This window comes from Habropoda laboriosa, unplaced genomic scaffold (genome assembly GCF_001263275.1).
Source record: "Habropoda laboriosa isolate 0110345459 unplaced genomic scaffold, ASM126327v1 scaffold86, whole genome shotgun sequence".
In the NCBI taxonomy this organism is placed as follows: Eukaryota; Metazoa; Arthropoda; class Insecta; order Hymenoptera; family Apidae; genus Habropoda; species Habropoda laboriosa.
The window spans coordinates 323,903-343,135 of NW_017100212.1; the positions used below are offsets into that span (position 1 = coordinate 323,903).

At 33.1% G+C, this 19,233-nt stretch overlaps 4 protein-coding genes across 5 annotated transcripts; 3 read left to right on the forward strand and 1 right to left on the reverse strand.

Moving 5' to 3' along the window:
* The first annotated feature begins 2,712 nt into the window (after positions 1 to 2,712).
* LOC108570812 lies at positions 2,713 to 8,994 on the forward strand. The gene is given in 9 exon segments (XM_017932719.1): positions 2,713 to 2,730; positions 3,199 to 3,291; positions 3,746 to 6,091; positions 6,163 to 6,251; positions 6,898 to 7,035; positions 7,567 to 7,738; positions 7,741 to 7,844; positions 8,097 to 8,201; positions 8,309 to 8,994. Coding segments are annotated over 9 exon segments (3,366 nt in total). The 5' UTR covers positions 2,713 to 2,726; the 3' UTR covers positions 8,624 to 8,994.
* A 1,913-nt stretch (positions 8,995 to 10,907) lies between these two features.
* On the forward strand, positions 10,908 to 14,507 carry LOC108570829 (poly [ADP-ribose] polymerase). The gene is made up of 5 exons (XM_017932751.1): positions 10,908 to 11,021; positions 11,396 to 11,537; positions 11,617 to 12,158; positions 12,236 to 12,441; positions 12,533 to 14,507. The coding sequence occupies exons 1-5, from the start codon at positions 10,908 to 10,910 to the stop codon at positions 14,505 to 14,507; spliced, it is 2,979 nt and encodes a 992-aa protein (XP_017788240.1).
* A 308-nt stretch (positions 14,508 to 14,815) lies between these two features.
* LOC108570823 (eukaryotic translation initiation factor 3 subunit I) lies at positions 14,816 to 16,493 on the reverse strand. 2 transcript variants are annotated; one of them, XM_017932739.1, is made up of 5 exons: positions 16,412 to 16,493; positions 15,777 to 16,023; positions 15,414 to 15,694; positions 15,149 to 15,349; positions 14,816 to 15,064 (listed from the first exon to the last, which is right to left on the reverse strand). In XM_017932739.1, the coding sequence occupies exons 1-5, from the start codon at positions 16,412 to 16,414 to the stop codon at positions 14,816 to 14,818; spliced, it is 981 nt and encodes a 326-aa protein (XP_017788228.1). In that variant the 5' UTR covers positions 16,415 to 16,493. The 2 variants fall into 2 exon arrangements, with proteins under 2 accessions (XP_017788228.1, XP_017788229.1); XM_017932740.1 differs by lacking the exon at positions 16,412 to 16,493 and adding an exon at positions 16,100 to 16,203.
* A 557-nt stretch (positions 16,494 to 17,050) lies between these two features.
* LOC108570828 lies at positions 17,051 to 19,171 on the forward strand. Its single transcript, XM_017932750.1, has 7 exons — positions 17,051 to 17,245; positions 17,469 to 17,645; positions 17,716 to 18,127; positions 18,201 to 18,394; positions 18,478 to 18,807; positions 18,885 to 19,013; positions 19,097 to 19,171. The coding sequence occupies exons 1-7, from the start codon at positions 17,051 to 17,053 to the stop codon at positions 19,169 to 19,171; spliced, it is 1,512 nt and encodes a 503-aa protein (XP_017788239.1).
* The last annotated feature ends 62 nt before the right edge of the window (positions 19,172 to 19,233 follow it).

Sequence of the window (19,233 nt, forward strand, 5' to 3'; positions counted from 1 at the left end):
TTTGAAATATTGTTACATGAACCATATTGGGGGTGTTTCCCAAAAGAACCTATGGAAAAGGGCGGGGGCTTGTTAGTCAACCCTATTATTATACATTGTTGCAATTGCAGATTGTCCTTATTCTTGGGAGAGCCTCTCATTGGATGTGCACGTGTACTCGATCACGTGACTATGTATAACAAACGCTACTGGTCGTTTCGTCCCTTTAACATTACACGTACGTCATAAAATTTGCGGTCACGTGATTATCGTCGCCATCTTGGCAGTTTTCGACGACGAAGGTAAGAAGGATCCGTGACGTCGAACCCAAATAAACACAAAGTATATGTGAATAATTTTGATATAAAAACGGTGTATACCAAGTGTCGAAGGAGTCGCGTGTGTAGCCGAATATTTATCAGTGTTCCGAACGGTCAGTGAATTTAAATAGCGCGGCATTTGCGATGTGTGTGTGTTTCGATTATTGGTCCTCTTTTGGGGGGATAATCGCGATCGGCTAGCGACCACCACGGCAGCTGTTCGACAGTTAAGCCAGCCCTTATGAAGAAATGGCGGCAGCTTTCTAAATTTCAATAAATCAGTAGACATGAGTGGTTTAGTTTTTGATCGTAGATGCAAGAAAAACAAATTACTTGTACAAAGTACGCCAAGGGACTTGCGATTGATTTGTTGGATTTTATGATTTGTACAGTTGTGGTACCGAATAACACAATATAACCAGGGCCGTGACGATCCTCTCAATTCCCTTGCGCATTTCCTATACTTTTATAACTCCTCTCGTCTCGTGTTAGATAGATCACCTCGATAGATAATAACAAAACTGTTTTGAACGTGCACACTAATGTTTACATTCCTCTGGTAACTTACAGTATGAATAGATTACTATTGCTATGGTAATGCAATTCATTTATGATATATCGATCGCTGTTAAATACCGACATTTGTATAACTTAGCTTTCGTCTTGCGAATTATATAAAATATTTTGATGATATCTGAAGATTGTTCAATGAAACTTGTAGTGTATCTTCTTTTCAGTGTTTTCATATTCTATTCAAGGAACCAACAATGAAATTGATCGTTAATAATTTATTTTTAATTAACACTATATTGAAGCGTAGTATTTATTCCTTCAATGGTGTTATCTTCTGACATGGTTATTTTGCCTACAAAGCGCGTGATCAGCGAAATAAAGAGTAGTATTCTGAGAAAAATGTCGTATGTTCATTACACAAACAACGACAAGAACATGGCTTTTATTTTTTAAATCAATTAAATGAAATATATATTAATATTTCTAATTTTAAAAAAAATAATTCGTCCATTCTTTTTTTTATACTTACCGTATTAAAAAACAAATTTATTATATCATACATGATGCAATTTTTGCGATAAGATACACAGAATATTTAAACGATGACGTCATTTGATTTATATTGACATCTGAAAAAAATTGAATTTGTTTATTCGAAGCATTAGGGACTTGGTTATTTGCAAAAGTAATTTTTTACTCTCGGTATGAACACGAGAATGATAATATTCACGGGGAGAGTAGTGTAAGGGCGTTTAAACGGCGTGAAGATGAAAGAAAACATCACGGAATTCTTTTTTCCGTTCTGCGACCCCTTCTTTCTATTTTGTTTCTGCTTAACCCTCGTGAAAAGAACCCACGATTTTATGACGGCCCTGGGCATAACTTTTTAACGTTTCCAACGTCGCGCCTGCCCTCTGGTGCCTAATTTTCAGCGATGAATGTTCACTATTTACAGGTTTTGTGAATAAATCGTGTATCGTGCGTATAAGGACGAATCGTAGCTCCACCGCCGCCACTGAAGATTGCAGGTTGTGAAAATGTCGCGGTATCAGAAAATCGTTTAGGACAGCAAGCGGTCAGGTGCGTATATTTGTGCCTGGTGACAGGATACGGTTGGAGTTTGTACGCGTTCCATTACCTCACAGAACTGCCGGGATTCGTGGATAGCGAGTTAAGTAGCACGAGACATGCCCCGAACGAGCATACTGAATGGGATTCCTCGTGTTTTCAATCACCGGTGCCTCGAATCGTTTTCACATTTTCCAAATTCTAAATAACGTTATCGTTACTTCGAACGACAATACATACTGCATCGAGATGAGCATTGGTGTAGGTTAAAGTATGCTCAGCATCTTTTAGAAGAGTGCTGTGTGCCCTTCGAACGAGTTCATAGAGAGGTTTTATCTTAGCTTTTTGGAGTAAACGATATTGGTTCCGTCTTCTCGTGATGTTTCATACCGTTTGACACTAGAACAAACGGTAACTCGACAAAATTCTCGTCGAACCTCGGATAAGAACGCTGATCGGGTGGATCAGATCTATATAGATAATCTGACAAAATGGTCCGCGTTTATCTAGTTCCTTCTTCGTCACGTACATTAATCCGTGTATTATAGTGTTTGTTGATTCACGGTTTTTCGAGTCACATGGATGTAAACCGTTGAATATTTTGTAAGGAAAAGCCGTTTAAGTGCAGTATCGTCGTGGGAGATCAGTCTGTCATGATCGGATTCGGTAGGTCATAGGGTTGTTCTGTAGGTGGTTGGCGTGTTGTCCGGCATGTAGTATAGAGAGTTCGGAAGGTTGTGCGCTCGCGCGCACACCCATGGATGGTGTGTTGAGATAGGATTGTGTGTGCGTTTAAATGAGTGTATGTTTATACGTGTATGTATGTATACGAAAGGCGAAAGCTCGATGTGTAAGTCGTAGGTATAGGTGTAGGTTGTGAAGGTTGAGAGGAGAGGTACGGCGGAGGGCTGACTGGCTGGCTGGCTGGCTGGCGCTCGGACGCGGTGGCTGGCGAGTGCAGGTGACTGACTGAGAGACGCTAACCATTCAAGCTACTTCACAGGACTCCGTTCGTCCGATCATTTTTATCCACGGGTGACTTCCTATCCCTTAATTACTTCTGTAACCGTGTGTGCCAAGACATTTCGGAGCAAGTGGACGCATTTCGGCGACGCGTCGACTGGAAGGCAACATACCACGAACTTTGTTGGTTATGGGAACAAGGAAATAGGAGTACGGAATTCGCAGCGCCATTTTGAAAAATTCGGCCCCGCTAAAAATTCCCTCCCTCTCCCCGCCCTCGCGTTCACATCGTCGATGTAATGAAACGCGTCGTCGCCACGAGCCGCTTATTCTTGTGTTCTTATTAATTGTTTAGATCAACTGTACAGTGGTGGCCCCATGGAAGGCACGTTGGAAGAACCCCCTGTTAAGGACTCATCTCAGGCCAGTCCTGATAAGGTTCTCAAAGGTATGCTGTGTCCCTGTTTGAAACTGTTAGTGCAACTCTTCTGATTCGTCCAGTACTTACTTCTGTGTTTACTGCAAACTTTCCTTAACTGTTGTTGAGAAATGACATTGCCATTGGGTTTCTATTATTTGTTGGTGTATTGTTTCACTGCACTTTGTAACATTTAATTGGGTTTGAATGTCATTAAGGTGCAAATGATTCTTACTCCATAACACTTGATTGGACATGTATAACATTTTGTTTTTTAATCCTCTACCATTAATATATAATTATCAATAACAAATACATTTACTGACTTATCACTCAATAATGTGATTAAAATTCTATAATTAGATTACGAAATAATATTAACAGCGTGCCTTATTTACCATCACTGAGTAATTATATTCTTAATGATATAAATGATATATAAAATCATTAGCATTTGTATAAAAATATTTATTATGTTTTGCAGATGTGATTCCAAATGGGGTTAATGGAAATTATAATGTCAAAGAAGAATTCATTGGTGCAGATACTGATGCATCCAAACTTGTGTCAAAAGAAATTAGCAGTGCAGTAAAGGTGGAGAGGGAAGCAAATGGAAACGAAGATGATGAGGACAAACATAGAATAAAAGTTGATATTGAAGAAGGGGATTTAGAATCTGATAATAGTGAACAAAATGGGATAGAGAAAGGTAGAAGTAAAGGGGGTGAGATGTCGGAGTCAGAAAATGACTCTAAAATGTCTAAATCATCTGAGGGTGTCAGTGAGATGAACAATTTTAGTGAAGTGACTAAGACTGAAGATAAGTGTAAAAACACATCATGTGAGGCTATGGAAGTTGATGAACAGAGTAATAATTCAGATGTTGAATGTCTCGATGAAAATGTAACAGAAATACATTCTGATAATGACGACGTGTTCACTATGAAAAGTTCTGCCCTTGAGGATAATATCAATTTATCAGGCAGTAGTGATATACAGCTTAATGACAGTAGCGAAATTGCTGATAGTAGTATGGATATATCTGATGTAAAAATCTGTGAAGAAAATGGAAGCTGCGATAGTCCTGATATTGAAGAAATAACTGATAGTGCAAAGAATGGTCATAATACTTCACCAGAGCGTGCTAACAAAGACCCAAAACAAAGGAAATCAAGGAAACAAGTAGATCTTAGTAGTATTACACCAAGAAGAAGTTCTCGTAATATAAAGAGGACAAGTTACATAGAAAAAGAAATAGAAGAAGAGGAAGTAGATGATGATGGTTCAGACATTGAGGAAATTAAGCCAGAAGATCCTTTGGCTGGCATTGATAGTAAAGACAAAGAGAATTCGAAACTAAAATCACCAGTAAAAAACAGTAAAACTACTATTGTAGTTAATGACACTAAACGGCTGGTAGAAATTGCAGCTGGTAGTAAATCCGTAAAAGGTGGAAAAAAGGAACCTACTTTAGTTATTATAGATACAAATTCTATACTTTCTGGGCGTGGTGGGGTTCCTGTAAGTAGCAGTAAACCTCATCACAATGTTTCCAGTACTAGCTCATTTTCAGTAGTCCCAATGGGAATGACAACACAAACTATGTATCCTAATATGAGGACAACTATTACACCAGTGCCCATGACATCAAAAACTGCACAGTTAAGTCCCAAAACCACTAGTATGACTACAGTAACACCTACAGTAACACCTCCTATATTACCTACTTTAACTGATGACATGTTTGTGGTAGAGGCACCATCTTTTATAGTACCATATGTATATGAAAAACCACCTCTCAAACCATTGAAAGAATTTGTCACCAAATTAGAGAAATGTTTAGAAGAGCAAGAAAGAGAAGAGAGAAGCAAAAGAAGTGCAGAAGATAAAGGAGAGGAATGTGATGAAGACTCATTGGATATGAGTCAAAAAAATAAAGATAAAAGTGAGGAAAGTGAAAATGAAGGAAATTCTAAGAGCAAAAATGATGGAGAGGACAGAGGTGACAATTTATTAGATATAACTGAATCTGGATTTAGTACTATAAGTGAGAAACATGATATAAGGCAAGATGATAGGAATAAAATAATGACATATTTTGATTTACCATTGGGAAAATTTTTCATGCAAATTGGAGTGAATCTTGTTCAAGAATATGTGCAAACTGATCTTTTACGGACTCAAAAGCGTAAACAGGATAAAGGTAGCACATCGGCTGAAACTAAGTTAGCTATAAATTCACTCATTAAAAACCTAGAATTTAGTAAAGAAAATAATGAACCATTCCATTTAGAACTGAAAAAATGTGAATTCTGTAATTTTAAAACAGAATCAACTTTAGTCATGCAACATCATTTAGAAACTCCACATATGCGTAATTATGTCTACAAGTGTAATTTTTGTCCAGTCGAAGTGCGTAGTCCTCATGATATCTTATTCCATATGGAAGCAGAACATAATACTCGCGGGAGGTTGGAACGTGGTCCAGCTTTTCATCAATGTCCTAATTGTCCATTTGAAGACAACCAAAAAGGCAAATTGACTCGGCATATACTTGCCTGCACTAAGAAATTCAGACCAGAAAAGAACTTAGAACCAGCTGCCGATTGGGAGCCACCGGCAAAGATTCCAAGACTAAATCGAACAAGGCCTGTTGGACCGACTAACCCCAGTGCACTTGCAATGGCAATGAGTGGTAAAGGACCTCAGCCACTTTTACCAAAATTACTTCCTGCTCCAATCACAGGTCGTGGAAGAGGACGGCCGCCGATGCAACCAAGATATTCAGATTTGAAAACGTTACGGCCGGGTGGTACAACAATGCGGCAGGGTAAGATGAGAAATATTATATTACAAATATTCATTTTGCAAATTTGATTACAATACATTGCAATATTTTAGATAATGTTGCAGGAATGATGTATCGTCCAACATCTTCCGGTTTATTGGTTCCCACTTCTTACCAATTTGGTAGTAACCAAATATTCCAGGTAAAAAGTTCTTCAATTTCCATAATCTTCTAATATCAATAAAAATACTTTAGTATTTTTATAGTAGAAAACTTATACTTAACTCATGATGAATTTTGATATTAAAAGAATTATATTGTATATTAAATGTATGTTACAGTATACCATAATTTTTACCAAAATTTAGTATTAATATGGGCAATGATAATCACATAAAGTCATGCCCCTGAAATAATCTATTTTAGTTATAGTGTATAGCACACATATGATATGCATTGTATATCTGTGTTTTTATACTTTCCTGATACTTTTTTATAATTATTGTTGATATTAATACGGAGTATTTACAAAATTTATAAAGAAAAATGTATTACCCTCTATGATATTAAAATTTAATTTAGTTAATGCTACTATAATTAGGTAGTATGCAAATTTATAGTTTTCTCCAATCTGTATTCTACTTTGTTTTATGAAACAAAACTCTACATTGTATATACATTTTACTGAATCACGTTTAGGTGTTCTATCTTCTATTTATCTATTGGCAACATCTGTGATTTCTCATTGGCTTGTTCTTTTTTTATCAATATCTATAAAAGATACAGGTTCACAAATTCAAGTAGATAAAAATTTAAGAATTAGTAAAAAAATATATGGGTGGTGACAGGTGGTGGGTGGCTCTGGGACTGTCATGTCGGCTGTCTCGGGAGTGAGTAGCAGTAGCGGCGGCAGTTCCGGTCAACCCACACCCATTGCACTTGTACCAAACGTAATCGACTCTCTCTCTAGATTGTCCTCAACACAGGTAAATAAATGTTGGAACATACCAGGAAAATTAAATTGATTTTGTAAGATTTGTGATCGCATGGATAATGTGTTCCGCAGGTGCAAAAGGCTTTTATAACCAACTTCTTGAGATTTACCATAATCAAAGCTGTACACAATTGCTTATAGGACTTAACAGTATGTTTAAAATTATGGCTAAACATATGATTAGTGTGAAGTGCAACTAGTTTTGTAATTATTGATTTCAACAATGTATTTTGTCCCTTGTAGCATTTTGCGTTACGAAAATTTGTCTGATTTTATATTGACATAATCTTACATTATTTATAAATTTTGAAGCAATTGATTGACAATTTCCATTACCTATGTAAAACCAATGTTAATCACTAGCATTTAAATTATGCTTAAGATACAAAGAAATTTATAAATAAGATACAATTTGACAGTGTAACATTATTAAATCAAGAATTTATATTTATACTACATAATTGGTTAGGTGTATACTATATATCTTACCTTTAAAATAATTAGTAAACCTTATATTTTTCAGAACACAACAACAAGTCCCAAAAATCCCACTGCAAAGTTGTTAAGTCAACCGAGCATATCTATAACTCCATTGCCGCGTACAACGTCTCAGACCTCCATTCCTGGTTCTGGAACTTCATCGAAATCTGGAGGAAAAACTACGTTTGTTATATGCGAGATCTGCGACGGCTATATTATCATATGCAATGGATTCACAAAGTAAAAATACATCCAAAGATGATTTATAATAGACCTCCATTGAATTGCCAAAAATGTCAGTTTCGGTTTTTCACAGATCAGGTATATAAGTATACTATTTCTTATATAATTTTCCTTTCTTTAATCTAGTGAATCAGTCATGAAAGTAAATATAGAATAACAGCCATAAGAACACAACTCTTTCTCTCCCTCTTTTTCAATAGAATCAATCCATATTTTAAAATACACATTGTATAAATTCAAAAGTAATCTTTCGTTTTTTTGTGATTTAACTTTTATGGATATTTTTGCCTATAAAGATAAAATTATAATAACATATTTCCACCATTACAGGGTCTAGAAAGACATTTACTTGGGTCTCATGGTTTAGTTACATCTAGTATGCAAGAAGCAGCAAACAAAGGAAAAGATGCAGGTCGCTGTCCCGCATGCGGCAGGGTAAGTTTTTTCATGTTTGCTGAATGTCTAAAATTATATGTCTGCAAGATTGGGAGATGTAAATGTAAGCAGCACGATACTTGAGGGTTGTGGATCTTAATTTTTAGGTATATCAGTGGAAATTACTAAATCATGTCGCGCGAGATCACGGCATGACACTAAAACCGGCGCATCTATCTTATAAATGTACAGTTTGCACTGCCACGTTTGGAATGTATAAGCAGTTTGAAAATCACGTTTACTCGGCACATAGTGTCGTAGCTAAACGAGTAATGGATAAGAAGAACACACCTTCATCTCCATCGTCCAGATCCAATGACTCCCTTCTGAAACCATTGAAGATCAATGATGAAATCACGATTATTCCACAACCAGCAAAACCTACAACCAGGTCGGGTACATCTCAAGGCAGAGGAAAATAGCAATGATCAGCAGAGTGATACATGTGTCTTGTCTTACTGAATTTCACGTAATTTTGTGGTACTCCATACCGGTCGGTCATTGTAATATACAATGACTGACGTGCCGTGTACATGTGTATGCATATTATGCTTAAGACGCAATTACAACACATAAACCTACAACTCTTGGCAAAAAAAAAACTAGTTAATTGCGTAATAATATTCCATCAATGATTATACCGATATATTTATTTAAGAATTTTTATTGTTGTTATCAGACATAGATAAAATAGACTGTAAAAATATTAAAGGGTGGCCTTCAGTCTAATTCCTTGGTTAATCCTAGAGCTGCATATTCCTGACCTACACGCCTATGAAAACATATAAATACGAAGTATATTTACATTTTATGCGACACTCACATGTCATACTGCAAATCACTCTTAAATAGTAAATTCACTATAATATAAATTCTTTTTCTAAGACAAATATATTTGAATTAATTCTATTTTGTTATTAACGCTAATACGATTACGTAGAGCGATGAACGATAAAACTGTCCTTACTCCATATATTCGATGTGTCTACGCGTCATGTTACGAAGCAATTTCTGAATGATATACCAAGTAACAAATTGTACTAATTAACGAGAGTGCCCTAGACTGTTTCGCGATGTCTTTTGGTATGTAACGAGTACCAATAGTTTCTCTCAATTTTTTTCTATCACATGTATACTTTCTTTTTCTAATTTCGCCATCATACTTTTAAGCGACGAATGTGGAACTTATAATTTGCTGCTTAATTTGTAATATTTCGTAAAGTTGTGTGTATGAAATAAGTTATAAAATCAAAAATCTTTTGAAGTTGTAAATTGTATCTATTGCTATAAGTTGAAACTTTTCGTCGCAGACATTGTAATAAGACATTAAGTTTTATTTTTGCGCTCTTATATAAACAAAAATGTACATTAACATAGAATATAATATAAACGATTATATCAATAAACTAGGATGGCACACATATGTGTATACATTTTTTCTGTTGAAATGGCAAATTTATCATGGAACACCGAACTTGTTAGTACACATCGCGTCATTTAAACATATATATTTATGTATGTATATATATAATATCTATCAAAATATTATATATATAAATATGTAAAATTATTATAGTACATAGCGATAGCGTGGTATAAGAAGGGAGAATTAATTATCTTCTTGTAAACACTATGGATTTATAATAGGCTTATATGAATATGTAGATAGTCGAAAAAAGTAACAGATTTAATTTAATAATTTCAATCTTTTCTTAATAAGTTTTGTACGTTATTGTAGGGAATAATTTTAGAGAAATGAAAACTGCATTCGATAAAAAAAATAACATAGTGCATTTTTGCACTGTATGGCTGTATTATTTAACTCTACTACCACTTGCCAGCCACTTTTATGGCAAGCCATGTTGGTAAAGCAGAGAAACATTCATAGACGTAATTACAGAAATATATAGTTTACTGTAATAATTTGTACAATATTATATGATTATAAAAATAAAGTGTACCAACATTGTATTACAATTTATAGTTCATTCGTGGAATCCTTTACACACATGCAATAATGTGTAATTTCGATTGTGGATACAAATTTACTTAAAATTTGGTATACATTTTAATGGAATTATTTATAACTTGTGACAAATGGGTGTTTGTAACAATATTCCATTTATAAAATAAGATATTAACGAATAAAGTATGTATTGTATAAAATAATTAATCGTTAATTAGTATACATAAAACAGTAATATCAATACGTTTAAAAAATACACAACGACTGTATTATATTGAAATAAATATACATTTTATATTTTAATTATTTGTTTGAAAATTAACCTAAAAGTATAAAATAAATGTATAATTTTGAGTCAATTTTGTAACTAAATTAAAGATCTTATATAACATAGAAAAAAAATAATTACGTAAAGGTAATATTATAGTTGCAGTAATTGTGTTACCGCATAATTACACAAGTAATAAAAACAAAATTAAGGTAAGTTCTAAAATTCGTATAAAATTGAATTTTAGTTCCGGTTTAAACTCGATTGGTCAGATAACAAATGAGATTAAAATTGCTTGATTGCAATTTATTATCGCTAATGTGTTATGACTTGAAGAAAAAATAGATCAAGTTTCTGAACGTATTAATATTTGGCGGGCAACCCGCATTTTCTCCATGCGTATTGAATGGCCCATTTCCGTTGTAGTGTTTCGCGTCAAAACTAAAATCGTAGTACGATTATAAACGGTATGATGGATGCTAATTTACCTTATTCCGTTGAATATGCAAAAAGTTCGCGAGCTTCTTGTCAAAATTGCAAACAATCTATTCAGAAGGATTCATTAAGACTCGCAACCATTGTTCAGGTATGTATTTCTGTTAACGTTAATGTTGAGTGAATTTATAAATCTTTACTGATACCATTTCATAAACTTTTAACTTGTAAACATTTTTTTTAAATTAATATTGTGTTTCTTTAATGATGTATGGTATAAATTACGGTTAATAATGCGTTCGAAGTAATGAATGCAATATGTCGCAATATATTTACGAAATTCAATTTGGTTTTATAAATCGTTATTTTGTAAATGTTCAATTACAAAATAATTATAATACATATGTAGTTAGAGTCATTAATATTATTTTTTAGTACTATCATTGAACTTAACATTATTTGCATGTTTTAGAATTTTGTTTTACTTTAGAATATATTTATTAAATTGTGCCTATTAACTTGTAGAGTCCAGTTCATGATGGAGTGATACCAAAGTGGTATCATCCAGCTTGTTTTTTTATGAAACAAAGGCCAAAATCAACTGCAGATATTTCTAATTATGATAATATTCGATGGGAAGATCAAAAGGATATTGAAAAGAGAATTGGTTTGTTTATTACAATGTTGTACATCAGATTATTTGATATTATATAATGAAGTGATTTGTATGTAATATCTTTTTGTAGAGGAATCAAGCAAACTTCCATTACCTGTATCTGGGAGAGGCAGAAAACGTAGTGGTACTGTTAAAAATGCAGGACCATTAAGTGATTTTCTTGTTCAATATGCAAAATCTAATAAGTCAACTTGCAAAGCCTGTGATGAAAGAATAGTACAGGGTGAAATAAGGGTATCAAAAAAAGATTTTGAAAGTGAACATGGAAGAAGATATGGTGGTGTAGATAGATGGCATCATCTTGAATGTTTTGTTAAAGTAAGAGAAAGTTTTAAATTTTATGAGAGTGGCGATACACTTCCTGGCAAAGAAGATCTTTCTAAAGATGATCAGCAAAAACTTAAAGCTGCTTTGCCAAAAATTAAGTCAGATGATATTCCACCAGTTAAGAAAATTAAGAATGAACCAGAAGATGTGGAAGAAGAGAAAGCAATGAAGAAACAGAATGATGAATTATTTGTAATTAAAGATATGTTATCTTCTATGAAAAAATCTGATCTCATTGCCATGTTGGAAAAAAATGACCAACAAATCCCAGAAGGAGTATCAGCTGTATGTTAGATTAACCATATTATTTTTACTTATAAACAAGTAAATATGTAAATAACTTATAAATTCTTTAATTTTAGATAATAGATCGTTTATCAGATGTAATCAGTTTTGGTGCTTTAAAGCCATGTCCAAAATGCTCTGGACAGTTTGTATACAATTCAGGTATTGGATACAAATGTACTGGGGATCTGACAGAATGGACTAAATGTGAAAATGTAACACAGGATCCTAAAAGAAAGAAATTTGTAATACCATCAGATTTAAAAGAATCATATCCAGATCTGTAAGTACTTTCTTAAAAATTATTGTTACACATTGATATATTCAAATTAACTGTATGTAAAGAAATTAATTACTATTTATACATTTAACAGCAAATCTTTAAAATGCAAAGTTAAAAAACGGCTCATAAAGATCACAGCACCATCTACATCGAGTGCGGTAAAAAAAGAGGATGAGGTTGATTCTGGGCCTAAGGTTGATGCAAAATCAAAACCATTGAAACATATGCAGTTTGTTATTCTAGGACATACAAAAAAAGATAAGGATACTTTGAAAAAGGATATTATGCTTCTGGGTGGAGATGTAACTACAAACATTAATGAGCATTTAACTGCTGTTATATCAACACAAAATGAAATTGATAAAATGAATAAAAGAATGAAAGAAGCTAAAGATTTTAACATTCAAGTTATTACTGAAGACTTTGTTGAAGAAGCTAAAGAGTACACAAAGTCTGCTGTTTCACTCATTACAAAGAAAACTATTTCAAGTTGGGGTGGTAACTTAGCTGATAGAATTAATGTTGTGGCAGAAAAATCAAATGCTTCAAAAAGTAAAAGTAAAGGTAAAAGTGTCTTTGAGAAGTCAGGATCTGGTAAAATGAAACTGCAATTAAAAGGAGGTGGAACTGTCGATCCGGATAGTGGTTTGGAAGATTGTGCACATGTATACCAAGAGAATAAAAACAAGTACACAGTTACATTGGTACTTACAGACATACAAACTAAGAAAAATAGCTATTATAAGTTACAGATATTAAAGCACGATAAGGAAAAGAAATATTGGTTATTTAGAAGCTGGGGTAGAATAGGAACAACTATTGGTGGTACCAAATTGGATAAATTATCTTTGGAGGAATGTATCGACCAATTTGAATGCCTATATGAAGAAAAGAGTGGAAACTTGTGGAGTCAAAGGGAACACTTTGTTAAAGTACCTCACAAAATGTATCCAGTCGATATTGACCATGGAGAGGAAGTGACAATGAAATTATTAGACTCTGATATTAAGAGCGAGCTAGAGAAATCAGTTCAAGATTTAATAAAACTGATCTTTGATGAGGCAACTATGAAAAAAGTGATGGCAGAGTTTGAGATTGATACAGAGAAAATGCCGCTTGGAAAATTGTCTAAAAAGCAAATCCAAAAGGCATATTCAGTATTAACAGATTTACAAGAAGTGCTAAAGAAAAAGAACTTCGAGAGAGTTCAGTTACTTGATGCATCAAATAGATTTTATAATTTAATACCGCATAATTTTGGAGTATCTGAACCTAAAATCTTGGATACAATGGAAGAAATTCATGCTAAATGTGAAATGTTGGATGCATTACTTGAAATGGAGATTGCCTACTCTCTTTTGCATACTAAGACGGATAAGACGAAGAATCCACTTGATGCTCACTACAAGCAATTAAATACAGACATTAAGGTATTGGATAAGGAAAGTGAAGAATATAACGTTATTAAACAATACGTGCAGAATACACATGGAAAGACTCACACGCAATATGATCTTGAAATTGAAGATGTGTTTGTTATTAAGAGACAAGGAGAGGATGGTAGATTCAAACCATTCAAGAAGTTACCGAATAAAAAGTTATTGTGGCACGGTTCCAGAACCACTAACTTTGCTGGTATACTTTCTCAAGGATTAAGAATAGCTCCTCCAGAAGCTCCTGTTACTGGTTACATGTTTGGTAAAGGTATATACTTCGCAGATATGGTTTCCAAATCTGCGAATTATTGTTGTACAAATAGTGAAAGTCCTATGGGATTGTTATTGCTTTGCGAGGTAGCATTAGGTAACATGTATGAAAGATATCAAGCAGATTATATTGAGAAGTTACCGAGTGGGAAACACTCAACGTGGGGTCGTGGTATAACACAACCTGATCCAGAAAACGTTTACAAAATGAAAGATGGTGTTGAAGTTCCATATGGCGTACCTATATCTACTAAACTACCGAAAAAATCTGAACTATTATACAATGAATACATTGTATACGATATTGCTCAGGTGAAAGCACGATATTTATTGAAAATGAATTTCAAGTATAAAGTATAATATTTTTTTAAATAATTGAGCTAACTGGTGATACTGAAACATTCAAGTGTATACGTTATAATTCATCGTTATATTTAGACATAAACTATTATCGATACTACCTCTTACTATATGATATTAATAATATTATACTGTTTATAAATGCAATGTAGCATTTTTTTTACATGAGTAAACAATAAAATAACATAATATAGAAACATTTACTTTTATTACTACATTTAACCAGGACATTCAAGCAAAATTAATGGAAAAAATAATTTATACCGTTTATTTATTTGATACATATTTATTTTTCTTATCTCAGAAAATTAGTATTCAAAATGGAAGTCGAAATAAGATTGATCAAATGTGTTAATACGAACATAACCGTCTTCTCCACCCGTTGAAAAGCTACGACCATTAGGATGAAACGCAAGAGAATTAATTGGACCAAAATGTCCTTTCAAACGCGCAAATTCTTCTTCAAATACTAAATGGAAAAATCGAGAATCGAATTTTCCTTGACGCGTGGACGTTGTTGTGACATCCATAGCATCTTGACCTCCTCCAAGAACCACCTATAAAAAAAAATGATTATTACCAATTGAGATAAATGTGATTTCACAAATGTCCAAATGTTCTTAACTACCACAAATACGTACATGATCAAAAATAGGAGAAATTGTGGCAGAATTAACAGGCCTTTCTGTTTTGTATGTTTTCAATAACACTAATGACTCACTGTCAAATAATTTGGCAGTATTATCTTTTGATGCAGTTACAAACATAGTGCCATCTTTGTTAAATTGCATGTCATTTATTTGTGTTTTGTGACCTTTAACACTTGTTAATTTTTTCCTTGTCTACAAAAAAGAAAGGAATAAAATTAACAATTAAAAAAAAAATATATATAAATATATTACATACTCTAACATCCCAAAGACAGATTTCACCATCTTCATGACCAGTAATAATTGTTTCATCTAATGCACCCCATAAAATAGCAGTGATTTTGGGTTCAGTGACAGCAATTCTGGCAATTGCATCTTCTTGTGATAATACTGCATCAACATTCTTGATATCTATGATAAACATTTCACACTGGTGTCCTAAAGCTTTGTCTGTTGAATAAACAGCAAGGTTTGCTGAATAACTAAAGCTACATGTTCTCACTGAACTATTTGTGTGAAGTTGACCTATTTCTTTTCCTACAATATAATACACGTGTTAAGTATACAAATAAATTTAAAAAACAAATAAAAAAATATTAAATAGATACAAGATACAAACCAGTTTGACAATCCCAAACTCTTAGCGAATTGTCACCACTGCCAGATAAAAATCTTGTTGTATCCCAATTAACATCAATACACCATACAGAACCATTGTGCCCATTAAAAGATCCAAGACGTTCGCCGTTCAAAGAATACCAAACATTTGGTTTTTTATCTTTACTAGAAGAGAACAATAAATCTCCTTCTCTATTGTATTTAATTTTCGTTATGGCACGTTCGTGCCCATGTAACATCAAAGGTTTCTATAATAATATAACGAACACAATATTGTATGTATCCTTTTCTTACGTACAGAAGTTTTTATAAAAACTACATTACCGAATTTTACAGTACATGGAATAACATAACCGCAATAAATTGCGAAACATTGCATAATAATTCAAGTTTTAATTATTAATTCAAGTACTGCAACAAGAATTGTCGGGGTTTCAGAATAATGAAACGATGTTTAAAAAAAGAAATGTACAAATTTTCGAAAATGTATTCACACTTGATAAAGTATGACATTTTTAACAAAGTAACGGTATCGAGGTTATGCTGTCACATGTTTAAAAATATCAAGAAACTCTGATGTCCGGTCACTGATTAAAAGTAACATGTGAAAACACCGATATGTACAAAATAACTAACCATTTTGTTTTAAAATACACAATTACATAAAATAGTCAAAAAGTCAGCAAACGAACACCCCGTCACTTCAAAGCAATCACAAAACTCTCACGATAGAAAAGGACACGAGTTTACTAATGCATAGAAGAGAACCCAACTATTCTGTACATGCATTCATACCAACACTGTAGTGAAAGCATTTATTTCATGTGAAAGATATAAAATGTTAAATGAAAATGAAATTTAAATATTATTTATAACTATAATTAATTGGAATTAATTCAATGTAGACAAATGTTCCTTTGTATTGTTCATTATGAATATTTCTTGATATACGCTTTATATCTTAAATGGAAAAATTGTATTTGTATCTACCAATCACAATGCACCTTTAACTTACAATCAAACTTTCATAGAATTACTTGTTATTACATCGAATTTTCAAATAAGTGCCTACGTAAGAACGTAATATGTCTATAGAATAATTAAAGCATAAATATAACAAAATAATCGTAAAAAATTATTGACGTTTATCATAGTTTTTAAAAAGTGCCACGAATAACTAAAGTCCACATCTTGGTGTGAAGAGTTCAGTCCTGTTCCAAATTCCGGTCGTATACGGGTTATTGAAATTGGAAAAGGAAACGAAACTGAAACGGCATGTCCGAGATTGCTAACCAACATGAGATTAATCAGAGCTACTGGTTTAAATGGAATGATTATCAAAACCATCTATCCGATGTAGTTAGACAACTTTTGGAGGAGGATTGTATGGTGGATGTTACTCTGGCTGCTGCTGGAGAACGTATTCATGCTCATCGCATAGTTCTCTGTGCTTGCAGCACTTTGTTTCGAGTAAACAACTTTTGTATTTTTACGGATACACTTTGTAGTTTTGAATTCGAATAGTTATTTTAAGATGAGTTTTAGATAGTTATCAAGAACTCGAATTATACATTTAATATTGTAATTCAGATTGAATTCTTATAATTTCTTTCCCATAAGAACTTTAAACATCTCTTTTCTTAAATATAAATGAACATTTAGATTTCCTTTTCATGTGTCTTTGTACTGCTAGGAAATATTGAGTCAAGTAAATGAAGATCATCCAACGATAATATTAAGCGATATATCTGCTCAAGATATAAAATCTATCATAGAATTCACTTACCATGGAGAAGTAAGGGTCCCAGTTGAGAATATCAGTAGTTTATTAGATGCAGCACGTTCATTAAAAATTTGTGGTCTCATTGAGGTTGGTTTCATTATTTAAACGCATAGTATGAAAATATTTTTCTTCTCTTTGATGTACCTTGTATTTACAGATCGATGGACTTGATGAAAGTGACTCTATTGCGAGCACTAAAGATTTTAATGATAATAATGAGGAGCCAATGACTGTAATTAGTGAGAGTGAAGAAAATGTTATTAATACATTGCAACATGGTTATGAAGATTTAGAGGACCAACAAAAACAAGAGATCATTGAAAATTCCATTTCACATAAAAAAAAGAAACGTAGACGAGACACAACGAAAAGAGATTATAGTGATGATATGCTAGCGTCGGCAATTAATGATTTAAAGTCTGGTCAAACATTGATAGAAGCTTCTACTAAACATAACATACCGCGTTCGACTTTGTACATGCGTGCTAAAGCATTAGGTATACATTTGAACGCATCGAGAAATGAGTATCCCGCGGAATGTATGAAGGCTGCTATAAATGCGGTAATTGGTTGGTGTCTATTTCATATTTAATAAAATTCTGATTCTATAGTATTACCCAATTTACTTCATTATTATTGCAGGTGGATCAAGTTTGCAACATGCATCAGAAATGTTTAGTATACCCAAAACTGTCTTATGGAGAAGGATTCAGAAAGAAGGGTATCAAATATTACGTTCTGAAATGAAACGGTCTTATGGTTCTGATAAACGAGAAGCTGCAGTTAAAGCTCTAGAAAGGGGAGAGAATTTAACCAAAGTTGCACTTGAATTCAAAGTAAATTATTTAGTTGTTAATCGATTACACGGTTATAACGTTATTTGATTTTTTTAGAGTAGTAACAATAACTATGTTTTCAGATTCCAAAGACTACTTTATTTAGAGATAAAGCTCGATTGGTAGACGAGGGAAAACTACCATTATCATTTTGGAAAAAGCGTAAAACGGAAAATGAAGAGTTAAAAAAATCTCGTTTAGAAGAAGCTGTTGCTGCTTGTAAAGGAGGAAAAATGTCACAAGCAGCAGCGTCAATTACTTATCATATTCCAAAGACTACTATATGGAGACGCCTTCAACAAGACGGCAAAAAGTCAGAGCGTTCATTAAACTCAAAGAAGCAAAGAATAACGGATTCTAAACATAATCCGGAAGCGAAGGTAGAAGAAGGATCTGATTTCACATATTGCGAGGTATTGAAAGTTTTCAGACGCTCCTATTATTTCTCGCGTACTGAATCTAATTATTTATTAACAAATTTCAATTGTAGGTTTCATCGGAAATTCCTATAACTTACATAGATGAAAATAGTATGCCTGAAGATTCTGTAATAATATTAACAGCAGAAGATGTGGACGGGCTTAATTTAGAAGAAGGACGACAAATTATTGTTAATTCAGTATGTATTTGTATTTGTTTATTTTTAAAATCTTGTTCGTTACAAACAAATTATATGTGTATAGATGATTTATTTTTTTGCAGGAATCAGGACAAGAGTATGTACCTTGCGCTATAAGTATTGAGGAAAATTCAAATTATTCACAGACAGAAAGTTAGCATATCGATTATAATCGTTCGTCCAATACACATTAATATTCTTTTTGTACAATTATACATAT